This window comes from Homalodisca vitripennis, chromosome 8 (genome assembly GCF_021130785.1).
Source record: "Homalodisca vitripennis isolate AUS2020 chromosome 8, UT_GWSS_2.1, whole genome shotgun sequence".
NCBI lineage: Eukaryota > Metazoa > Arthropoda > Insecta > Hemiptera > Cicadellidae > Homalodisca > Homalodisca vitripennis.
The window spans coordinates 126192134-126210464 of record NC_060214.1 but is presented as its reverse complement, the minus strand read 5'-3'; the positions used below and the strand labels follow the sequence as shown (position 1 = coordinate 126210464).

The 18331-nt window shown below is 37.9% G+C and overlaps 2 protein-coding genes across 2 annotated transcripts; both read right to left on the bottom strand.

Annotated features, from left to right (window-relative positions):
• Positions 1-1130: 1130 nt before the first annotated feature.
• Positions 1131-4668, bottom strand: LOC124368361. Its single transcript, XM_046825644.1, has 2 exons — positions 4404-4668; positions 1131-4184 (listed from the first exon to the last, which is right to left on the bottom strand). The coding sequence occupies exons 1-2, from the start codon at positions 4666-4668 to the stop codon at positions 4075-4077; spliced, it is 375 nt and encodes a 124-aa protein (XP_046681600.1). The 3' UTR covers positions 1131-4074.
• A 6136-nt stretch (positions 4669-10804) lies between these two features.
• Positions 10805-18316, bottom strand: LOC124368197. The gene is made up of 2 exons (XM_046825473.1): positions 14029-18316; positions 10805-11293 (listed from the first exon to the last, which is right to left on the bottom strand). The coding sequence occupies exons 1-2, from the start codon at positions 14171-14173 to the stop codon at positions 11127-11129; spliced, it is 312 nt and encodes a 103-aa protein (XP_046681429.1). The 5' UTR covers positions 14174-18316; the 3' UTR covers positions 10805-11126.
• Between the last annotated feature and the right edge of the window lie 15 nt (positions 18317-18331).

The window sequence follows — 18331 nt, the reverse complement described above, 5'->3', positions numbered from 1 at the left end:
AGACTTGAGCAAAGGCTAGTACTCGGGTCCTTTGATACTCGGTTGTACGGCTTAATTGTATATAGAGTTCGATGATGGTTCATGTCTCTAATAGAATCAGTCCACATTACATCCCCGATAATTATATAAGCCATAGACTTGAGCAAAGGCTAGTACTCGGGTCCTTTGATACTCGGTTGTATGGCTTAATTGTATATAGAGTTCGATGATGGTTCATGTCCCTAATAGAATCAGTCCACATTACATCCCCGATAATTATATAAGCCATAGACTTGAGCAAAGGCTAGTACTCGGGTCCTTTGATACTCGGTTGTACGACGTAATTGTATATAGAGTTCGATGATGGTTCATGTCCCTAATAGAATCAGTCCACATTACATCCCGAGAATTATATAAGCCATAGACTTGAGCAAAGGCTAGTACTCGGGTCCTTTGATACTCGGTTGTACGGCTTAATTGTATATAGAGTTCGATGATGGTTCATGTCTCTAATAGAATCAGTCCACATTACATCCCCGAGAATTATATAAGCCATAGACTTGAGCAAAGGCTAGTACTCGGGTCCTTTGATACTCGGTTGTACGGCTTAATTGTATATAGAGTTCGATGATGGTTCATGTCTCTAATAGAATCAGTCCACATTACATCCCCGAGAATTATATAAGCCATAGACTTGAGCAAAGGCTAGTACTCGGGTCCTTTGATACTCGGTTGTACGGCTTAATTGTATACAGAGTTCGATGATGGTTCGAATCAGTCCACATTACGATTATATAAGCCATAGACTTGAGCAAAGGCTAGTCCTATAATAGAATCAGTCCACATTACATCCCCGATAATTATATAAGCCATAGACTTGAGCAAAGGCTAGTACTCGGGTCCTCTGATACTCGGTTGTACGGCTTAATTGTATACAGAGTTCGATGATGGTTCATGTCTCTAATAGAATCAGTCCACATTACATCCCCGATAATTATATAAGCCATAGACTTGAGCAAAGGCTAGTACTCGGGTCCTTTGATACTCGGTTGTACGGCTTAATTGTATACAGAGTTCGATGATGGTTCATGTCCCTAATAGAATCAGTCCACATTACATCCCGATAATTATATAAGCCATATAGACTTGAGCAAAGGCTAGTACTCGGGTCCTTTGATACTCGGTTGTACGGCTTAATTGTATATAGAGTTCGATGATGGTTCATGTCTCTAATAGAATCAGTCCACATTACATCCCGATAATTATATAAGCCATAGACTTGAGCAAAGGCTAGTACTCGGGTCCTTTGATACTCGGTTGTACGGCTTAATTGTATATAGAGTTCGATGATGGTTCATGTCCCTAATAGAATCAGTCCACATTACATCCCGATAATTATATAAGCCATAGACTTGAGCAAAGGCTAGTACTCGGGTCCTTTGATACTCGGTTGTACGGCTTAATTGTATATAGAGTTCGATGATGGTTCATGTCCCTAATAGAATCAGTCCACATTACATCCCCGATAATTATATAAGCCATAGACTTGAGCAAAGGCTAGTACTCGGGTCCTTTGATACTCGGTTGTACGGCTTAATTGTATATAGAGTTCGATGATGGTTCATATCCCTAATAGAATCAGTCCACATTACATCCCCGATAATTATATAAGCCATAGACTTGAGCAAAGGCTAGTACTCGGGTCCTTTGATACTCGGTTGTACGGCTTAATTGTATATAGAGTTCGATGATGGTTCATGTCCCTAATAGAATCAGTCCACATTACATCCCGATAATTATATAAGCCATAGACTTGAGCAAAGGCTAGTACTCGGGTCCTTTGATACTCGGTTGTACGACGTAATTGTATATAGAGTTCGATGATGGTTCATGTCCCTAATAGAATCAGTCCACATTACATCCCCGAGAATTATATAAGCCATAGACTTGAGCAAAGGCTAGTACTCGGGTCCTTTGATACTCGGTTGTACGGCTTAATTGTATATAGAGTTCGATGATGGTTCATATCTCTAATAGAATCAGTCCACATTACATCCCGAGAATTATATAAGCCATAGACTTGAGCAAAGGCTAGTACTCGGGTCCTTTGATACTCGGTTGTACGGCTTAATTGTATATAGAGTTCGATGATGGTTCATGTCTCTAATAGAATCAGTCCACATTACATCCCCGATAATTATATAAGCCATAGACTTGAGCAAAGGCTAGTACTCGGGTCCTTTGATACTCGGTTGTACGGCTTAATTGTATATAGAGTTCGATGATGGTTCATGTCCCTAATAGAATCAGTCCACATTACATCCCCGATAATTATATAAGCCATAGACTTGAGCAAAGGCTAGTACTCGGGTCCTTTGATACTCGGTTGTACGGCTTAATTGTATACAGAGTTCGATGATGGTTCATGTCCCTAATAGAATCAGTCCACATTACATCCCCGATAATTATATAAGCCATAGACTTGAGCAAAGGCTAGTACTCGGGTCCTTTGATACTCGGTTGTACGGCTTAATTGTATACAGAGTTCGATGATGGTTCATGTCCCTAATAGAATCAGTCCACATTACATCCCCGATAATTATATAAGCCATAGACTTGAGCAAAGGCTAGTACTCGGGTCCTCTGATACTCGGTTGTACGGCTTAATTGTATACAGAGTTCGATGATGGTTCATGTCCCTAATAGAATTAAAAATATTATATTATTAATTAACTTCATCAAAAATATTGTTAAATTAAAGGTATTTATTCGTAAGTTACGGTGAGGGCGAAACTTTTGGGTCCCCCTGTGTAAAAAACTGAGCCTTTCACACATTTAAAATAACCAAAATATATCCCTGTAATAACTATAATATAGTACAAAAAATAACTTCTTACATATTTACGTGAAAGTTTGTTACGGTGTATTGCGTGTTCTTTAAATTATATAAAGTGAAATATTGAGAAATATGTACATATTATAGAGATAAAGTTACCATTGACGATTTTCAAAACCTTGTGTTACTGTAGGAAGTAATAGTATAGAGTTTGTATACTGAGAAGAAGTGGGGAGGGAGAAACAATTTATTATTACAACCATTAATTTCTTAGAGTGCATCTAAAGATTTATCTTACGTCACCCCATCCTTTGGTCTAAAAATAAGTTATTTGCTATTTTGTAAATTACTTGAGAAGAGCGAAGAATTTGATTAAACTGTATAAAGTCAAAAGATAATAATTACAATACTATTATCTTTGTTGCAAAAGAACTGCATACAGATTAAATAAAGATCTGCTATGAGTTATTCACTTATTGTTGTTTAACTTCATTGTTATTATCAGCAATGATAAATAAAAGTGAAAGATTAATAATTAAATATTAATTTTATACGTAAAATTTTAAGGACTTTGGTGTACATTTACCTGTACAGAACTAAATATTGCCTAATTTAACCTTTTTTACGAGCCACACGCACAAGTATTGCAAGCAATAAGAAGTCAAGAGAGGAAAACGATCCTTATTATTTATATCTTATCCTTCAATTTTGAAGAAAAATTATTTCCTATGCCGTTATTTTCTTGTGGTAGGTGATTAAGAATTATGTTTAATGTGTTTTGTGCATGGTTGGATTCAAGGTCACTAACCGAGAGCTCAGGATAAGGGATGGAATGTCTGGAAGTTCTGGTACAAGGTTCGTGTCCTCCAAGAGGTCCCAGCTATGTTGCAAAATGAAACCGAATAAATTTGTTATGACCGAATATTAAAAGTGCTAAGCACTCTAGATTAACACTCGATTAATATTACTCGATGTGTGGTGCTACTCTCATAAAGAGTGAGAATTTCCCTTTATCATTTAATATTTTTACCCTAAGTACAGATTTAATTTTAGGTAGCTCCTCGGTTCACATCCGGAAAGGAATTCGACCGAATCTTACAAGTTCGGTTCCGAAGGTAAAAGCGGTTACATCTCCGTAAAAGCCGTTGTGTTCGATATTTGTCGCATCACTTAAATTCAAGAATCGATTGTTACATATTGCTATCGAAACGTTGAATGGCACAGTTCCCGTCACAGCCGTGACTCTAGGTCCCTGAAGGCTACCTCCAGAGAATGAACATCATGTCACGTGACAAGCACCATGTGACTAATGTGATGAGAAATGTTGGAAGACATCTCGATCTCGGACGCACAGCACCACCTGTCGGTTCTGAAAAATCATTTAAAATTTGAAGTGAGTTAATAATGAGTTACTTAGAGTAGGTTCTTTGACATGCTTAGTTTTATAGCTATTTTAGAAAATATTAAGGTTGTTTGAATATCCCATGTTTTAGTCATACGTATTATGGTTAGTTGACAAATAAATGATATGTATTAAATGTCGTGTTACAGCTAAATTTAGCTACATTACGTGATGCAAACATCGCACCGAGGCTTGGAGGCGCTGTGGGGCCGAGGACCGGCGCTATGTGAGGAGTGTCCTCGTGTATGTCGAGCTCGGCACTGCGCCGGTACAGAGTGTACTGCGTCGCCACACAGCGCAGGCGCAGTCGACCGTCGTGGAACAGCCTGGGCATCGCCTCAATCTCTAGCCTCAACACAGAGGTGTCCATGTCCTCTAGCCTCGTCCCGGGCACTACTACGAACTGGACCCGGGCTGTCGATGAGGGCTTCACCTGTATACAGACCTGCATCGTAGCACTACCGTCTGTGTCGACTACCGAAACTATACAAATTAGATGTGCGTTTTAGCACTGACAGGAAATATAAACACTGAGCGTTATGAGGAAATAGGAAAAAATAAATACTAAAATAATAAAATTGGTCAAATTTTGGGTTTGCAACTTTTAAACATACTTCACATTCATATTTATTGTGACATCTCCAAACACAAAGATAAATTTAAAATGGCTATGTATATATATAAATGTGTGTGTGTGTGTGTGTGTGTGTGTGTGTGTGTGTGTGTGTGTGTGTGTGTGTGTGTGTGTGTGTGTGTGTGTGTGTGTGTGTGTGTGTGTGTGTGTGTGTGTTTTATATAAACTAATAACATCAACATACATTAATAGGTTACAATATATTCAAAACTTTTACGACACTTCTCAAATAAAGAAATACAAATTAAACAACAGGCCTTGTACAGTAAATTACATCGCAACAATGTCCAATTAGTAGAGGCACTGCTGTCCAAGAAAAAACATGTACATGACACTTCAGAGAAAACCAATCAAACGAGTATAGTGTACATAATTGAACATATATGTACTATCATCAAATTAAGTCTATTATTAATAAGACATTATTTCATAATTTGTTGACCAATTCCATTATTTCATAATAAATAGTCACACATATGCATTATGAACTTGTCAGTGTTTACTTGAGAATATTTTACCCACGCTACTTTGGCAATAAATTGTTGTGAGATTGTATTCTATTTTACAAAGTATACTATTTTCAATACCGTTCCTTCAATTTCTTTGTTTTAATTAGTTATATGTTTCCATAAATTTCTTAACATTTGTTTGGTCAATCCCAGAATACAAAACGTTAAATGAATAGCGGAATACAGAATAAAAAACGTTAAATGAATAGCATAATGAACAGAAACGGACCGCGTAATTTATTTATGTTATAAATATAATAATTTTAAAAAGTAATATAAAACTGAGTTACCAATTCATCAATTATAATTTTGAAATTTGGGCTTTCAGGTCATTTTATGAGTAAAAGGTTAATTATTTAAGAGTAAATTCAAAATTTCAAAAAAGATAAAAATTGTAATAAGTAAGAAATACATTTCAAAAGTGGTTTATTAAAGTAAATAAATAAAGTAAAAAAAAGGTTTTAAAAAAGCATTTCTATTTTTATTAAATTCTTTACCTTAAGGTGCAAACATTGTGTAAATGACAATTGATTTAAAGAATAAGTGTGCTTGTGTTATATTGTTGTTATTTGTCTCCTAGACTATACGTGTAATAAATATGTCAGTACAGTTACCTGTTTGCCGTTGATATACCACGTGAGGTTGGCGAGAGGGTAACCTCCTAGAGATGTACAGTTAGCCCGTATCTTGTCTCCTAGACTATACGTGTAATAAATATGTCAGTACAGTTACCTGTTTGCCGTTGATATACCACGTGAGGTTGGCGAGAGGGTAACCTCCTAGAGATGTACAGTTAGCCCGTATCTTGTCTCCTAGACTATACTTGTAATAAATATGTCAGTACAGTTACCTGTTTGCCGTTGATATACCACGTGAGGTTGGCGAGAGGGTAACCTCCTAGAGATGTACAGTTAGCCCGTATCTTGTCTCCTAGACTATACTTGTAATAAATATGTCAGTACAGTTACCTGTTTGCCGTTGATATACCACGTGAGGTTGGCGAGAGGGTAACCTCCTAGAGATGTACAGTTAGCCCGTATCTTGTCTCCTAGACTATACTTGTAATAAATATGTCAGTACAGTTACCTGTTTGCCGTTGATATACCACGTGAGGTTGGCGAGAGGGTAGCCTCCTAGAGATGTACAGTTAGCCCGTATCTTGTCTCCTAGACTATACGTGTAATAAATATGTCAGTACAGTTACCTGTTTGCCGTTGATATACCACGTGAGGTTGGCGAGAGGGTAACCTCCTAGAGATGTACAGTTAGCCCGTATCTTGTCTCCTAGACTATACTTGTAATAAATATGTCAGTACAGTTACCTGTTGGCCGTTGATATACCACGTGAGGTTGGCGAGAGAGGGTAGCCTCCTAGAGATGTACAGTTAGCCCGTATCTTGTCTCCTAGACTATACTTGTAATAAATATGTCAGTACAGTTACCTGTTTGCGTTGATATACCACGTGAGGTTGGCGAGAGGGTAGCCTCCTAGAGATGTACAGTTAGCCCGTATCTTGTCTCCTAGACTATACTTGTAATAAATATGTCAGTACAGTTACCTGTTTGCCGTTGATATACCACGTGAGGTTGGCGAGAGGGTAACCTCCTAGAGATGTACAGTTAGCCCGTATCTTGTCTCCTAGACTATACTTGTAATAAATATGTCAGTACAGTTACCTGTTTGCCGTTGATATACCACGTGAGGTTGGCGAGAGGGTAGCCTCCTAGAGATGTACAGTTAGCCCGTATCTTGTCTCCTAGACTATACTTGTAATAAATATGTCAGTACAGTTACCTGTTTGCCGTTGATATACCACGTGAGGTTGGCGAGAGGGTAACCTCCTAGAGATGTACAGTTAGCCCGTATCTTGTCTCCTAGACTATACTTGTAATAAATATGTCAGTACAGTTACCTGTTTGCCGTTGATATACCACGTGAGGTTGGCGAGAGGGTAGCCTCCTAGAGATGTACAGTTAGCCCGTATCTTGTCTCCTAGACTATACTTGTAATAAATATGTCAGTACAGTTACCTGTTTGCCGTTGATATACCACGTGAGGTTGGCGAGAGGGTAACCTCCTAGAGATGTACAGTTAGCCCGTATCTTGTCTCCTAGACTATACTTGTAATAAATATGTCAGTACAGTTACCTGTTTGCCGTTGATATACCACGTGAGGTTGGCGAGAGGGTAACCTCCTAGAGATGTACAGTTAGCCCGTATCTTGTCTCCTAGACTATACTTGTAATAAATATGTCAGTACAGTTACCTGTTTGCCGTTGATATACCACGTGAGGTTGGCGAGAGGGTAACCTCCTAGAGATGTACAGTTAGCCCGTATCTTGTCTCCTAGACTATACTTGTAATAAATATGTCAGTACAGTTACCTGTTTGCCGTTGATATACCACGTGAGGTTGGCGAGAGGGTAACCTCCTAGAGATGTACAGTTAGCCCGTATCTTGTCTCCTAGACTATACTTGTAATAAATATGTCAGTACAGTTACCTGTTTGCCGTTGATATACCACGTGAGGTTGGCGAGAGGGTAACCTCCTAGAGATGTACAGTTAGCCCGTATCTTGTCTCCTAGACTATACTTGTAATAAATATGTCAGTACAGTTACCTGTTTGCCGTTGATATACCACGTGAGGTTGGCGAGAGGGTAGCCTCCTAGAGAAGTACAGTTAGCCCGTATCTTGTCTCCTAGACTATACTTGTAATAAATATGTCAGTACAGTTACCTGTTTGCCGTTGATATACCACGTGAGGTTGGCGAGAGGGTAGCCTCCTAGAGATGTACAGTTAGCCCGTATCTTGTCTCCTAGACTATACTTGTAATAAATATGTCAGTACAGTTACCTGTTTGCCGTTGATATACCACGTGAGGTTGGCGAGAGGGTAACCTCCTAGAGATGTACAGTTAGCCCGTATCTTGTCTCCTAGACTATACTTGTAATAAATATGTCAGTACAGTTACCTGTTTGCCGTTGATATACCACGTGAGGTTGGCGAGAGGGTAACCTCCTAGAGATGTACAGTTAGCCCGTATCTTGTCTCCTAGACTATACTTGTAATAAATATGTCAGTACAGTTACCTGTTTGCCGTTGATATACCACGTGAGGTTGGCGAGAGGGTAGCCTCCTAGAGATGTACAGTTAGCCCGTATCTTGTCTCCTAGACTATACTTGTAATAAATATGTCAGTACAGTTACCTGTTTGCCGTTGATATACCACGTGAGGTTGGCGAGAGGGTAACCTCCTAGAGAAGTACAGTTAGCCCGTATCTTGTCTCCTAGACTATACTTGTAATAAATATGTCAGTACAGTTACCTGTTTGCCGTTGATATACCACGTGAGGTTGGCGAGAGGGTAACCTCCTAGAGAAGTACAGTTAGCCCGTATCTTGTCTCCTAGACTATACTTGTAATAAATATGTCAGTACAGTTACCTGTTTGCCGTTGATATACCACGTGAGGTTGGCGAGAGGGTAACCTCCTAGAGATGTACAGTTAGCCCGTATCTTGTCTCCTAGACTATACTTGTAATAAATATGTCAGTACAGTTACCTGTTTGCCGTTGATATACCACGTGAGGTTGGCGAGAGGGTAACCTCCTAGAGAAGTACAGTTAGCCCGTATCTTGTCTCCTAGACTATACTTGTAATAAATATGTCAGTACAGTTACCTGTTTGCCGTTGATATACCACGTGAGGTTGGCGAGAGGGTAGCCTCCTAGAGAAGAAGTGTAGCAGTAGCAGTACAGTTAGTATCTTGTCTCCTAGACTATACTTATTAAGTATATATGTCAGTACAGTTACCTGTTTGCCATGATATATGAGGTGGCGAGAGGGGTTGCCTCCTAGAGAAGTTACAATGTTAGCCTGTTTCTTGTCTCCTAGACTATACTTATATATGTCAGTACAGTTACCTGTTTGGCCATTGCCACGTGAGGTCGGCGAGGTAGTCTCCTAGGACTATTCTTATAATAAATATGTCAGATACAGTTACCTGTTTGCCCATGTGATATACCTAGGTTGGCGAGAGGGTAACCTCCTAGAGAAGTACAGTTAGTCGTATCTTGTCTCCTAGACTATAGTTATAATAAATATGTCAGTACAGTTACCTGTTTTGCCATTGATATGCCACATGAGGTTGGCGAGAGGGTAGCCTCCTAGAGATGTACAGTTAGCCCGTATCTTGTCTCCTAGACTATACTTGTAATAAATATGTCAGTACAGTTTTACCTGTTTGCCATTGATATATCACGTTAGGTTGGCGAGAGGGTTAGCCATCCTAGAGAAGTACAGTTAGCCCGTATCTTGTCTCCCTAGACTATACTTATAATAAATATGTCAGTACAGTTACCTGTTTGCCATTGAATTGATACCACGTGAGGTTGGCGAGAGGGTAACCTCCTAGAGAATTACAGTTAGACCCGTATCTTGTTTCTCCTAGACTATAGTTATAATAAATATGTCAGTACAGTTTACCTGTTTGCCATTGATTATACCACGTGAGGTTGGCGAGAGGGTAACCTCCTAGAGATGTACAGTTAGCCCGTATCTTGTCTCCTAGACTATACTTATAATAAATATGTCAGTACAGTTACCTGTTTGCCGTTGATATATCACGTGAGGTTGGCGAGGAGGGTAGCCTCCTAGAGAAGTACAGTTAGCCCGTATCTTGTCTCCTAGACTATACTTATAATAAATATGTCAGTACAGTTACCTGTTTGCCATTGATATATCACGTGAGGTTGGCGAGAGGGTAGCCTCCTAGAGAAGTTACAGTTAGCCCCGTATCTTGTCTCCTAGACTATACTTATAATAAATTATGTCAGTACAGTTACCTGTTTGCCATTGATTATATCACGTGAGGTTGGCCGAGAGGGTAGCCTCCTAGAGAAGTACAGTTAGCCCGTATCTTGTCTCCTAGACTATACTTAATAATAAATATGTCAGTACAGTTACCTGTTTGCCATTGATATATCACATGAGGTTGGCGAGAGGGTAGCCTCCTAGAGAAGTACAGTTAGCCCGTATCTTGTCTCCTAGACTATACTTATAATAAATATGTCAGTACAGTTTACCCCGTTTGCCATTGATATACCACATGAGGTTGGCGAGAGGGGTAACCTCCTAGAGAATTACAGTTTAGCCCGTATCTTGTCTCCTAGACTATAGTTATAATAAATATGTCAGTACAGTTACCTGTTTGCCATTTGATATGCCACATGAGGTTGGCGAGAGGGTAGCCTCCTAGAGATGTACAGTTAGCCCGTATCTTGTCTCCTAGACTATACTTGTAATAAATATGTCAGTACAGTTACCTGTTTGCCGTTGATATACCACGTGAGGTTGGCGAGAGGGTAACCTCCTAGAGATGTACAGTTAGCTCGTATCTTGTCTCCTAGACTATACTTGTAATAAATATGTTAGTACAGTTACCTGTTTGCCGTTGATATACCACGTGAGGTTGGCGAGAGGGTAACCTCCTAGAGATGTACAGTTAGCCCGTATCTTGTCTCCTAGACTATACTTGTAATAAATATGTCAGTACAGTTACCTGTTTGCCGTTGATATACCACGTGAGGTTGGCGAGAGGGTAACCTCCTAGAGATGTACAGTTAGCCCGTATCTTGTCTCCTAGACTATACTTGTAATAAATATGTCAGTACAGTTACCTGTTTGCCGTTGATATACCACGTGAGGTTGGCGAGAGGGTAACCTCCTAGAGATGTACAGTTAGCCCGTATCTTGTCTCCTAGACTATACTTGTAATAAATATGTCAGTACAGTTACCTGTTTGCCGTTGATATACCACGTGAGGTTGGCGAGAGGGTAGCCTCCTAGAGATGTACAGTTAGCCCGTATCTTGTCTCCTAGACTATACTTGGACTTTTCTGCAGTGAGGACAGGCAGTGTCCAGGGTTCCTCTAAAACACAAACTTAATATCTCAAAACTTTCATCAACTAACCTTATTTTTATAAATATTAAAATAACTCTATACATTAAATAATCTTGAAAAACTTTCTAGTAAATACGTGTGCGTTTATAATTATCATAAAACATATTTCTACTCTTGCAAGAAGCACAGGAAGAACAAAATGTAGAAAGCCTATTTGAATTAGACTAATTAAATAAACATAGTTACACTAAACACTTAAACCAAATTTATTTTATGATAATGTTGTATTTAAATTTGGTTTGTATTGTGTCTTTATCAACTTTGAGCTTAATATCATTATACAATTTTTATATTGAAGTAATGAAGATTATTACTATTAAGTTATTATTGAAGAAGAGCTTTCTTATTTTTTTTTTTTTAGACGATTTTGACATTAACAACTACAAGTACGAATTCTTATACTTGTTAATCAACTAGAACCGATGTAGTCTATATTTAGAAATGTGCTATCAAATGAGTAAATGAGTAAATGTAGTATGTGTAGTAAATGAGTATTTTAGCCCTTGTTGTAAATATTCATACGAAGGGTAATTAATTTCATTTCACTAAAATTTAGTCCATGTTGAACCATCACTTCCTGTAGTGTGTTTGGCCAGACAAAATGTCTGTGTTTATGTGATGTATAATCAAAAATGTTCTATCCGTTTTCGTTTCGTGCCTTCGGTTTTTATAGCACTGATCGTAATCCACTGAAACGCTAATATTTTATAGGATTGCGCAGACCAAGACACTTCTACAGTTAGCTTCGTGCTAACAAACCTGAAGTAGTACGAATTTACAGTATGAAAAATCACTTCAAGCGTTTCAGGAAAATTGAATTAATTATGACATTTTATATATTGCGAGTACAACAATACAAGTTCTTTTTTGAAATTAGAATACATTACGGGACACACAATAAGGGCAGACGAGTGTGCCGCGGTTTTAATGGACATTAATAATGCAGAACAATCGAGATAGAGTTGGCTGACGGTTTACATTTACTACTCGGGGATTGACACAGATAATGTTCCGCTTGTCATACAATGGGGCTTCACGTCATCCCACAGGGATGGAACGGCATATTGCCACTAGGGTTTGATTGCTTTGGGAACTACAGCTACTTCTACGCTGGGCTAATCACTGTAATTCAGGGAGAACATTAGTGAGCGGAATGGATCACATATCGTCATGATTTTCTTACACTAGGAGTGAACGCATTAAGCAGTAAATGTACACAATACACTGCGGATTATCTAATAAATTTTAATCTTCAGTTATTTTAAAAAGCAACATATTCGTTTATTTATGAAACGAATCATTAATATATTTTCGTAAGAGATTTGAGATTTGTAGATTTGTAGATTAAATTGTACAGTGAAAAGTACATTAGCAATGTATTTATTTCTTTATAAACTGAACAATAATTTTAATATTTAGAACTGGAGATGGTACATCAGCTCAAAAGAACAGTCCAGCGAACTTTCATCAAGCGTAGTTCTTGCCGACTACTTCAAGGGAGTCCTCGGAGTAAAATGCTCACCATATTATGTCCTAGAACATTTTCCAATGTAGAGTACTTACAGAATCGCTGCAATCTAAAAACGGCGTGAAAAATAATGGTTACTCCTTAGAGAATTGACACACTATAAATGTAAACAAATTGAAAATAGTGAAAAAATTTACTTTTAATGGTTGAAAAGTGGTGGCAAACACTAATTTCCAAGACGTTTCATTGCATTTAATACGCCGTTGTGTTCCTTTTCCTTTATGGACATTTTATTAAAAATTCATACCTAGCTATTAGATTTGTTTAAGTTTTACTTGTTTGAAATATTCAAAATGTTAACTATTTAAAAAATTGGAAATGTGAAGAAAAGTAATAACTGTATTATAGTTTTAGAAAGAGTATTTCTATAACGAGGTTACAGTAAAAAATTTTCATATACTTAAAATATTACAAAAATTACCCCTATCCCCCCAAAATGGCATTTTGGGGAATGTTTTGATGTTTAAAATTATTTTCCGCTATACATCGCGGATGGGTGGTTTGCCTCACACTGTATACATAAATAAAAGGTGTACATAATCCCTTTAAAATGTAAATTCTGGGAGGTTTATTCTTTTTCAAGGATATATACCAATTTTTTGCGAAAAAAATAGTTTGAGTTATAAATAAAACGTTACTTAAACATGTACCAAAAGTTACAGTTATCTGACTACATTGAATATTTCACTCAAACTCTAAGAGATTAATTTCTCTGTTATAAATAAAATAAAAAAATAAACGCCTATCGTTTATTTAATGTACAACAAGTATTTATATCATGTTTAAAACATCATAATTTTATCTTGTAAATTGTGCTACTGTTTCAAAATGATATTTACGAAACTATTGGACCTACATTAGCTTTTAGGCAAATAAATGTAGTAAATGACTACCCACAAATTGTGGATTTGTCCATAGTACAAAACGCTGTCATCCAAGCAGTTGAAATATTTGTTATTGTCATCTGGATTCTAAATCTAATTATATATGAGCGCATACGCTAGATTGAATGGGATATTATAATGCATGTATTATAAAATAATAACTGTGAATAAAGCATTTTCGAATAGAAAGATGAAATGATATTTTTCAGAAATTTTTATAAGTAGAATATATATTCTTGTCAGTTGTATAAGGCTTGTTACAATGTTTTGTGCATATAAAGTACACTTACCTGCCACAGTTACGTAAGATGTTTTAATACCGGTGTGGAAAAGAGGAGCATCAGCTGAGACCTCACATTTGTAGTATCCCGTCATGTCTCTATGTACATCACTGAGAGTAACTAATGAGTTGTTAGATCTGGAGATCTGAAACATGTTTTATACCTTTGCTGAAACATCACTTCTAGTATCGCATCATATCAGTATAGAAGAGAGGAGCATCAGCTGAGACCTCACATTTGTAGTATCCCGTCATGTCTCTATGTACATCACTGAGAGTAACTAATGAGTTGTTAGATCTGGAGATCTGAAACATGTTTTAAACCTTTGCTGAAACATCACTTCTAGTATCGCATCATATCAGTATAGAAGAGAGGAACATCAGCTGAGACCTCACATTTGTAGTATCCCGTCATGTCTCTATGTACATCACTGAGAGTAACTAATGAGTTGTTAGATCTGGAGATCTGAAACATGTTTTATACCTTTGCTGAAACATCACTTCTAGTATCGCATCATATCAGTATAGAAGAGAGGAGCATCAGCTGAGACCTCACATTTGTAGTATCCCGTCATGTCTCTATGTACATCACTGAGAGTAACTAATGAGTTGTTAGATCTGGAGATCTGAAACATGTTTTATACCTTTGCTGAAACATCACTTCTAGTATCGCATCATATCAGTATAGAAGAGAGGAACATCAGCTGAGACCTCACATTTGTAGTATCCCGTCATGTCTCTATGTACATCACTGAGAGTAACTAATGAGTTGTTAGATCTGGAGATCTGAAACATGTTTTATACCTTTGCTGAAACATCACTTCTAGTATCGCATCATATCAGTATAGAAGAGAGGAACATCAGCTGAGACCTCACATTTGTAGTATCCCGTCATGTCTCTATGTACATCACTGAGAGTAACTAATGAGTTGTTAGATCTGGAGATCTGAAACATGTTTTATACCTTTGCTGAAACATCACTTCTAGTATCGCATCATATCAGTATAGAAGAGAGGAACATCAGCTGAGACCTCACATTTGTAGTATCCCGTCATGTCTCTATGTACATCACTGAGAGTAACTAATGAGTTGTTAGATCTGGAGATCTGAAACATGTTTTATACCTTTGCTGAAACATCACTTCTAGTATCGCATCATATCAGTATAGAAGAGAGGAGCATCAGCTGAGACCTCACATTTGTAGTATCCCGTCATGTCTCTATGTACATCACTGAGAGTAACTAATGAGTTGTTAGATCTGGAGATCTGAAACATGTTTTATACCTTTGCTGAAACATCACTTCTAGTATCGCATCATATCAGTATAGAAGAGAGGAGCATCAGCTGAGACCTCACATTTGTAGTATCCCGTCATGTCTCTATGTACATCACTGAGAGTAACTAATGAGTTGTTAGATCTGGAGATCTGAAACATGTTTTATACCTTTGCTGAAACATCACTTCTAGTATCGCATCATATCAGTATAGAAGAGAGGAACATCAGCTGAGACCTCACATTTGTAGTATCCCGTCATGTCTCTATGTACATCACTGAGAGTAACTAATGAGTTGTTAGATCTGGAGATCTGAAACATGTTTTATACCTTTGCTGAAACATCACTTCTAGTATCACATCATATCAGTATAGAAGAGAGGAGCATCAGCTGAGACCTCACATTTGTAGTATCCCGTCATGTCTCTATGTACATCACTGAGAGTAACTAATGAGTTGTTAGATCTGGAGATCTGAAACATGTTTTATACCTTTGCTGAAACATCACTTCTAGTATCGCATCATATCAGTATAGAAGAGAGGAACATCAGCTGAGACCTCACATTTGTAGTATCCCGTCATGTCTCTATGTACATCACTGAGAGTAACTAATGAGTTGTTAGATCTGGAGATCTGAAACATGTTTTATACCTTTGCTGAAACATCACTTCTAGTATCGCATCATATCAGTATAGAAGAGAGGAGCATCAGCTGAGACCTCACATTTGTAGTATCCCGTCATGTCTCTATGTACATCACTGAGAGTAACTAATGAGTTGTTAGATCTGGAGATCTGAAACATGTTTTATACCTTTGCTGAAACATCACTTCTAGTATCGCATCATATCAGTATAGAAGAGAGGAGCATCAGCTGAGACCTCACATTTGTAGTATCCCGTCATGTCTCTATGTACATCACTGAGAGTAACTAATGAGTTGTTAGATCTGGAGATCTGAAACATGTTTTATACCTTTGCTGAAACATCACTTCTAGTATCGCATCATATCAGTATAGAAGAGAGGAACATCAGCTGAGACCTCACATTTGTAGTATCCCGTCATGTCTCTATGTACATCACTGAGAGTAACTAATGAGTTGTTAGATCTGGAGATCTGAAACATGTTTTATACCTTTGCTGAAACATCACTTCTAGTATCGCATCATATCAGTATAGAAGAGAGGAGCATCAGCTGAGACCTCACATTTGTAGTATCCCGTCATGTCTCTATGTACATCACTGAGAGTAACTAATGAGTTGTTAGATCTGGAGATCTGAAACATGTTTTATACCTTTGCTGAAACATCACTTCTAGTATCGCATCATATCAGTATAGAAGAGAGGAACATCAGCTGAGACCTCACATTTGTAGTATCCCGTCATGTCTCTATGTACATCACTGAGAGTAACTAATGAGTTGTTAGATCTGGAGATCTGAAACATGTTTTATACCTTTGCTGAAACATCACTTCTAGTATCGCATCATATCAGTATAGAAGAGAGGAGCATCAGCTGAGACCTCACATTTGTAGTATCCCGTCATGTCTCTATGTACATCACTGAGAGTAACTAATGAGTTGTTAGATCTGGAGATCTGAAACATGTTTTATACCTTTGCTGAAACATCACTTCTAGTATCGCATCATATCAGTATAGAAGAGAGGAGCATCAGCTGAGACCTCACATTTGTAGTATCCCGTCATGTCTCTATGTACATCACTGAGAGTAACTAATGAGTTGTTAGATCTGGAGATCTGAAACATGTTTTATACCTTTGCTGAAACATCACTTCTAGTATCGCATCATATCAGTATAGAAGAGAGGAACATCAGCTGAGACCTCACATTTGTAGTATCCCGTCATGTCTCTATGTACATCACTGAGAGTAACTAATGAGTTGTTAGATCTGGAGATCTGAAACATGTTTTAAACCTTTGCTGAAACATCACTTCTAGTATCGCATCATATCAGTATAGAAGAGAGGAGCATCAGCTGAGACCTCACATTTGTAGTATCCCGTCATGTCTCTATGTACATCACTGAGAGTAACTAATGAGTTGTTAGATCTGGAGATCTGAAACATGTTTTATACCTTTGCTGAAACATCACTTCTAGTATCGCATCATATCAGTATAGAAGAGAGGAGCATCAGCTGAGACCTCACATTTGTAGTATCCCGTCATGTCTCTATGTACATCACTGAGAGTAACTAATGAGTTGTTAGATCTGGAGATCTGAAACATGTTTTATACCTTTGCTGAAACATCACTTCTAGTATCGCATCATATCAGTATAGAAGAGAGGAACATCAGCTGAGACCTCACATTTGTAGTATCCCGTCATGTCTCTATGTACATCACTGAGAGTAACTAATGAGTTGTTAGATCTGGAGATCTGAAACATGTTTTATACCTTTGCTGAAACATCACTTCTAGTATCGCATCATATCAGTATAGAAGAGAGGAGCATCAGCTGAGACCTCACATTTGTAGTATCCCGTCATGTCTCTATGTACATCACTGAGAGTAACTAATGAGTTGTTAGATCTGGAGATCTGAAACATGTTTTATACCTTTGCTGAAACATCACTTCTAGTATCGCATCATATCAGTATAGAAGAGAGGAGCATCAGCTGAGACCTCACATTTGTAGTATCCCGTCATGTCTCTATGTACATCACTGAGAGTAACTAATGAGTTGTTAGATCTGGAGATCTGAAACATGTTTTATACCTTTGCTGAAACATCACTTCTAGTATCGCATCATATCAGTATAGAAGAGAGGAGCATCAGCTGAGACCTCACATTTGTAGTATCCCGTCATGTCTCTATGTACATCACTGAGAGTAACTAATGAGTTGTTAGATCTGGAGATCTGAAACATGTTTTATACCTTTGCTGAAACATCACTTCTAGTATCGCATCATATCAGTATAGAAGAGAGGAGCATCAGCTGAGACCTCACATTTGTAGTATCCCGTCATGTCTCTATGTACATCACTGAGAGTAACTAATGAGTTGTTAGATCTGGAGATCTGAAAC

Coding starts and splice junctions, on each gene's coding strand:
- LOC124368361 (XM_046825644.1), bottom strand. CDS start 4,668: ATGCAGGTCTGTATACAGGTGAAGCCCTCATCGACAGCCCGGGTCCAG. Junction 4,185..4,403: donor CACAGCGCCTCCAAGCCTCG/GTGCGATGTTTG, acceptor ATGATTTTTCAG/AACCGACAGGTGGTGCTGTG.
- LOC124368197 (XM_046825473.1), bottom strand. CDS start 14,173: ATGTTTCAGATCTCCAGATCTAACAACTCATTAGTTACTCTCAGTGAT. Junction 11,294..14,028: donor ATCTTACGTAACTGTGGCAG/GTAAGTGTACTT, acceptor TTTGTGTTTTAG/AGGAACCCTGGACACTGCCT.